Source organism: Micrasema longulum, unplaced genomic scaffold (assembly GCF_059751315.1).
Source record: "Micrasema longulum isolate JH-2025_06_02 unplaced genomic scaffold, ASM5975131v1 h1tg002153l, whole genome shotgun sequence".
Lineage (NCBI taxonomy): Eukaryota > Metazoa > Arthropoda > Insecta > Trichoptera > Brachycentridae > Micrasema > Micrasema longulum.
Genome location: NW_028279318.1, coordinates 12,558 through 20,393, shown reverse-complemented (window position 1 = coordinate 20,393; position 7,836 = coordinate 12,558). Strand labels below are relative to the sequence as shown.

At 33.4% G+C, this 7,836-nt stretch overlaps 1 protein-coding gene across 1 annotated transcript; it reads left to right on the top strand.

Moving 5' to 3' along the window:
- Window positions 1-4,885: 4,885 nt before the first annotated feature.
- Window positions 4,886-7,005, top strand: LOC148272912 (uncharacterized; the record flags this gene model as incomplete). The annotated part of the gene is made up of 2 exons (XM_088239406.1): window positions 4,886-5,164; window positions 5,633-7,005. A coding segment is annotated over exon 2 (1,362 nt), but the record flags the coding sequence as incomplete, so codon positions are not given.
- Window positions 7,006-7,836: the final 831 nt, after the last annotated feature.

Below are 7,836 nucleotides of genomic sequence, written 5' to 3'. Positions count from 1 at the left end.
TAATTTCCTTATACCCAAGATTTATAAAAAGAATTTAACCAAAAAATCATCCAAGATTTATGTTAAAAAAAAAATAACCAAAAAATTATACAGCATATTGAGTAGAAAGTTTGAACAATTAAAGAATAAATATCAAAAACAAAATTTAACAAGAAAATCATAAGTACTGTTTCATACAGCTGGAAAAAGTGAACAAAAAACTGTATATATTATGAAATGCATGAATATATAAATATAATTACCATTCACCATCTTTGAAAAAGTTCAAAAGGTTTGTTCTATAGGAACAATACCTTACACTAAATATATCAGATACGTGGGAATAACTATTGCCGAGTTCATGAAGTCTGTTTAATACGGCATTACAAGTATACACTGTCCGTGAATTGTTGCTACAAAACGGTGGCACCTGTCTAGTCATTCTTCCTGGCCCCCCGAAGTTGATGAAAGATAAAAGTTCAGGGGCATAATAGATAATAGTGAAATATAGAAAATTCCTTATAGCCAGTACACCAGTTTAGTTATACGATGTCAGTAATTATGTATGTACTCGTATGTTCATTATTATATTTTGTACCTTTTACATTATTTTTATATAGCTTTTTTCTTTTCTTATTATTTTAATTTATTTTATTTCTATTTGCTTATTTTTTATTACTGTATTTAAATATATGTATTTTTATTTTATTTGCAACATCTCAGTGCCTAACATTTCTTAATTTCTAAATTGCTTTTATTTTGATACCGATAATGTACTTAATCAATAGCTAACACCACCGTGGAAAGTTTATATTGACTGTTTTCACAATTTTCGTTTATATATACTTATTTTCTGCATACAAAATATATAAAAACTGTTGTTGTTTTTTTCCCAAATATAAATAAATAAACCAACCAATGACAGGCCAAAAGCCATGTAAATATCTGTACTTTTATATTCCGTTCCATAAAATGTTCATTGTTATTATCAACTCCCAAGGAGGTTGAATCCAGATCTTGTCTACAAAAATGTTGATTGACACAAAATATTATTGTTTGATTATTGTTCGAAAAATTTCGTTACTTTTTTTTTTTCACCACAACAGGCCAGGAGGCCTAATTACAGTGGTGAATTACATCACAGAGCACCCAGGCTTGAGAAAAATCACATTTTAATTTTTGTGTTCTCACCGGGAATCGAACCCGGAACCTTCCGTGCGTGAGTCAAGCGTCTTGACCACTACACCATTAAACCATGTTATTTGAAAACAGGGTAAAATGAGGTTCTCGTGTATTTGAAAATGATTTACAGGAGAGTACTTCCAATTCTCAGTACAGAAAAGTTCCATCAATTTATTATGAGCGTGTTTCGGTGTTTTCATTTTATTTCCGTCCTACTTTAAATGGCTCTTGAATGCACTTTGCAATAACAGTAAAAAATGTTGTACTCATAATAATTAATTATTCTGTGTAAGGCAGTCGCGGTCTTAATTGTACTTGGCACAAAACATGATAATTATGACTGCTGCTAAAAATTTTGCTCATATTTTAACGCAAATAAATCGAGTCGTGATAACGATGCATTTTGGCACGTGATTTTATTAAAGCTCGGACTTACAAATTACCGCATACAATCTTGCGTTGGTGATCACAGAAAATACATGTAAAAGAAATATAATGCGATTTTTGTTGATCAATAAAAACGCCCACCCCTTTACCAAAACTGTTCATAAAGACTAATGTCATTACTTAACGTTATTAAATATGTGTATACGGGAGTTCTTTAAACCCTGTCACATCCGAAATCACGATGATCAGTATGACCAAGAAGACATATTGGCACATTAAATAAATTTTTGGAACGAATAAAATTTACAAAAATAAAATATTTACAAAAACCAATGGTTTCTTACTTCTGCAAGGGTGAAGCGAGGAGAGGGGTGGAGGAGTCTAATTCACCGTTAACCACGTAGCCACGCCCCTCGCTTTTTCCCTTGCAGAAGTTAGCAACCATTTGTTTTTTTTATATTTTATTTTCAAAAAAAATCTGCGTTCTAAATATTGTTATAAATATGCTAATATGAGCTAAATGAGCAAGAAGTGCTTATACTGATCATCGTGGTTTCAGATGTGACAGGGTTTCAAGAACACCCTGTATAATCACAAACCGACTTTTTTATGTCTACCGGCTTCAGGACGCACCCGTCTCTTCGTCAGGACACTAATCAAACCAGCATGCGAAACCCGCTGTACGCCTTTACCATAGTTGTTGCACAAAAATATAAAAACAACACCCCATGCATTTTAGTAAGCAACCCTCACATGCACAGAGAAGGTTATGAAAGTATTTCATGTTGTGGGAGAAAAAGTTGAAAAAGAGGGAGAGGATGAAGGAAGAGGGGTGAATCGAATTGGTAGAGGGTCATTACATTGATGTCATTTTGTATTTTTGTGCAACAACTATGGTAAAGGTGTATGGCGGGTTTTACATGTTGCTATAATGGGTACGTCTCGAAACCGGTAGACATAGAAAAGTCGGTAAGTGGTTCTTCTTTTTCTTCTTCTTCGGTTTTATTCTCTCAACTGCTGGGAAAAAGCCTCTTCCAAACGTCTCCATTCCTTCCTATCACCCACTTTCATCATCAATGCTGGGATGGTGTACAAAAATTGTGTAATAGACTTAGATCAATAGTTGATAAAATGTATATACTGAAATATTATGTCCCTAATAGTACTTTAAGAATAATATTTTGAGTTTGTCCAAATTTTTGTAGACAAGGACTGGATTTAACCCCCTGGGGAGCTGTTAACATTAACATATTACAACAGAGATGAAGAACATTTAAGAGAAGGTAATAAAGAAGTCTAGGCATCTACAGGGCTTATGACCTGTCATTGGCTGGTATAAGTGGCCACTTTACACACTGTGTAACATTCACCATTCTGCTCATATTTGAACATCTATATTCTTTCAATTCTTTCATCAGTTGATTTTTGTGAAGTTAAAGAGCTGAAACCTTTATTTATGAGGGTGAGATTCATCTAATTGAATTATTTGAAGTAGGAAGGATGAAAGCCGAGTGAACGTGGTTGAAATGCGATCTCTTAGACGAATGTGTGGGAAATCAATGTAAGACAGGGTTACGAATGATGAAATCAGGTGAGAGTGTAAATCTGAGACAAGTATAATTGATAAGATTAAGAAAGAGTTTTTGAGATGGTTTTGTCACGTAGAACAAATGAACGACGAAATAATGGTAAAACAAGTTTATATGGCGAAAATGAACGGTAACGTTAGACGAGGACGACCAAGGAAGACGTGGCATGATCAGATAAACCAAAATCTTAAGTCTGGTCATGTCAAAAGCAGACAGAACCGAAGGGCATGTATGACAAGATGTATGAATGTGGAAGAGGCTAGGATTGTATGCCAGGATAGACGTGTGTGGGGGTCTATTCTCTCTGCCTACCCCTACGGGGAAATGGCGCGATTTTAGTAGTAGTAGTAATAGCCGACTAGACTGTATTCGTAATATTAAAACTAATCATTGGAAACATCTACCATCCCTCGTTTATGTGAAGCATTTAACAAGAATTTTAATAGTCTAGATATATTTAACACTCCATATTATAAGTACAGAAGAGAACTAATTGACTTGGACAGAATAACAGATAATAGACGTTTTGTCTCTTTTCTTGCTCTTAATCATTAAATCAAATGCAATTTTGCACTCTTACTTTCCTTCAATCATCCTTCACCGCTCCTTTTCAATTTTTTTCTTTTCCTTCCCATTATCTCCTTGTTTGGTCCATATTTTTTTTATTTAAATATAAAGTAGGGTAGTATGCCAATCTGTTTGGGCTTTCATAAACCTGTTGATTGGCTTAAAAAATAAATAAATAAATAATGCATGTTTATTCTTTATAGTATAAACGGTCGTCGCTTTATTGTAGCATAATTTGGTGAATACATATTATTGGATAGCAGGCCCTACAATACATTCATTTTTAATAGTTTTGATTTAGATTCATTTGTCCTCTACATCTGTTTGTATTCAAAATAAAAGAAAAATTAAATGAAATTATTATTATTCATTACAAATTTTATATGTATTTCATTTTTTATTTAATGTTTACTTTTACATTTTTTGTATTCTTTTTTTATACAGAATAATGTTCCCTCACTGTGTCCCGTGCCGAGGGAAACATTTTACAAAAAGTAAAACATGCCTCAGATTGACTATTTAACGAAGTTAACTTAATAATAACATTAAAAAAAACTTATTTAATCCAAGTAACCTAAATATAATTAACATAATAAACAATAAAAAACAAAAATATTCATAAAAAACATAACCAATTTATATAGACTAATTTTTTAAAATTCATAAACAGTGCATACATTTTACCTATTTGGCTTGATCCACTCATCGATCCGTGCGCAACCCACCTCCACTATCCATTTCTTAACAGCAATTTTATAATGTGAGAACTTACTAACTGTCCTTATGGGTAATGGAAAAAGATTGTACACTTTAACCGAGTAGTAATCCTCTTTGACCGAAGGTTTTATTTATTTTTTATTTTTTTGCAGCATCAGGGTGGAGTATCTAGTAACTCTTGTCTTATAAAGGAAGGTAGAGAATAATGTTTACGAACGCATAGTAACAAAGTTTTTGACATTAAGGTTTTCATATATAAAAGAGATTTGACATTAAGGTTTTCAAATATACCGAGGGAGCTAGTTCTGATTGGGACTCTTAAGATAATTTTTATCAAAGGTTTTTGTGCAATTATTATTTGCTTGATCATTGTGTCATTTGCACATCCCCATCCAATTATTCCATATTCCAAAACTGATTAAGTTATTGCATAATATATTTTTACAAGTTCTCTAAGGGTACCGTAAAACGCTGCAACTTTTCCTACCGGCCACAACTTTTCCTGTTTCGTTACGATTACGATATTTCGCATTTGATTGGCTTTTTCTCACTTTTTACCATTTGGTAGTAATTTTTCATTGTCCTGGCAACACCTTTTTTATTTTTCATAACGCCAACTCCATTGTTGCGCTCTCAGTTGAGCGATGAATGTCGGCAGGAGGAGTCGTGAAATTTTGGTCTCCTAAAACTTTTAAAGTTCAAGAAAAACCAAAAGTGTTTTTGAAAAGTAAAACCGTCCCGGGGTAAGAAAATACTGTATATTTTTCGTATTGTTTGATACTTTTATCAAAAGTACACGATTTCATCAAAAAAACTTGCTAGGCAATGTTGTGCAGTGTTTTGAAAACACGATTTGTACTTTTTGCCTGGTTCTAGGGTTATCACTAGTAGTCAACGTGCTTTATCTTAAATTTGATTTTTTCATTTAATTTAATTTTTTTATTAAACGAAATTTGAATTTATTTGACTTTATATAATTTACCCGGATAAAGTTTTTTTCGTTTATTTCTAGTAATACAAATAAACTTTTAATTATGATTTAAATATGACACACTACTTATATAAGTGTTCGAAACATAACTTAATTCAAAGTTTATCTCTATCGATGATCGTTATAATAAGTTTACAAAATATCTCAAATCTATTGATAAAACGATATTTCGAGGACAAATTGAATACTAAAAATTATGGAAATCTTAATTCTATTGCAGTTATGTGAAAAATGGCAAACAATCAACAGCGAAGAAGGCGTAGAGTAGGAGCTCGTAGTTATTCTGATTACTCGAAGGAAATGCTGGAAGTTGCTGTAGATCTCGTTCGAAGAAAAATTATTTCATCATACGAAGCAGAAAAGCAGTTTGGGATCCCACGTCGGACAATTAGCAACAAAGTCAAAAGCGTACATAATAAACCATTTGGTCGACCTACAGAGTTTTCAACTGAGGAAGAAGCTCACATAGCGGACGTGGTGAATATTTCAGCAGAATTTGGTTGTCCTCTTTCTCTTTTAGATTTGCGTATTGTAGTTTACAACTACCTTTTAAAAAGTGGAAAATCTGCTCTTTTTAAAGGAAAAATGCCTGGTGAACGCTGGGCCCGTTTTTTCTTAAAACGACACAATTTTTCACAAAGGGCAACACAAAATATAAAACGAAGCCGTGCTGCAAAAACAGTAGAGGAAATGGACGAATACTACAGAAATTTGAAAATTTCTCTTAAAGATGTTCCCACCAGTAATATTCTCAATTTTGATGAGACAAATTTAAGTGACGACCCCGGATCTAAAAAATGTATTTTCAAAAGAGGCACAAAACACCCAGAAAGGGTAATTAATGCAAGCAAAAGCTCAGTATCAATCATGTTCAGCGGAACTGCTGACGGAATTTGCCTACCACCTTATGTGGTTTACAAAGCAGATCATTTGTGGTCCAAGTGGTGTGAAAATGGTCCAAAAGATGCTAGGTATAATCGCACCAAATCTGGATGGTTCGATATGATTTGTTTTGATGATTGGTTCAAGACTATAGTTATGCCATGGGCAGACTCTCGTGACGGCGTAAAACTTATTATCGGCGATAACTTGGCATCTCACCTAAGTGTCGAGACAATTCAAATATGTCAAAGTCAAAACATTAGATTTACTTTTCTTACAAAAAATGCTACACACCTTACTCAACCACTAGACGTGGCATTTTTTGGACCAATGAAACGACATTGGCGTGAAATTTCAACAAATTATAAAGCTGCACACATCACTACAAGCACAACCAACAAATGTCATTTCCCGCAGCTACTGCAGGAGCTAATGTCAAAAATAAACATTACAAAAGAGATCAACATATGTAAAGGATTTGAAGGATCCGGAATATTTCCTTTCAATCCCTTAAGAGTGACATTAAAAATGCCAACACTACAAGAAGAAAATTTTCGTCAATTTGATGCTAGCCTTTTGGAGTTTTTACAGCAAAATAGACAATCACAACCAATAAAAACAGGCAAAAACAGCAAGCTTCCAGTCATACCTGGTAAATCTATTTCAACTGAACAAGCAGAAGAGCTAGCTAAAGCTAAAAAAATAAAGAAGGTTACGAAAATAAATACACAAAAAGAGAAAAAAGACTCAAGTTTACCAGGACCGTTGAAAATAACATATGTCAAGAAGAAGGAAATAAAGTGTCCTGAAACTAAAAGTCCTGACAGTCTTTGCAAGCTTTCCATAAGTGCCATAAACGTTTACATGCAGCCTTTGGCGACAGTTTCAAATAAATTCGTACATTGGCTGAGGAATTTAACAAAGAATTCAGAAATGAATACTCCGTTTTGGGTTGACACACCAGAATGCCTGGATTTGAAAATAGTTAATGTACCTAAAAATGACTCCCCGAACAAGAATAAAAAACCGAAGATAATAATTACGTCTAATATAGTTTTAAAAGAAGCTTCCCCCAAAAAAAACGTTTTACGAGATATAAATACACAAATGACTAAACGAAAAAGAACTTCTCAAGGCCAATCATCCAAAATAAGAAAACAAAAGAAACATGTGTACAACAGCGACTCAAGCCCGGTGTCGGAAACTTCTTTTCATGCTGCAGACGACTCCGACTACGAAAATTTTGATACTTATATTGCGTCATATTTACAAGAACAAGAAGACTTTGAACAAGAAAGCATAATATCCCCTTTCGAACTGAGTGACATTAATGTTGACGTGAAAGATTGTCATGAATTTCAAGAAAACAGCTGGATAATAGCTAAATTCGCTGCGAAAAAGAGCACTAAGCACTTTGTAGGGAAGGTTTTATCAATAAATGAAAAAATTCCCACAGTGAAATTTACACGAAAAGTCAAAAATTCTAAGCGTGATAAGGGATCAGTCTTCATCTACCCTAGTATTGAAGATGTATGTGCTGTA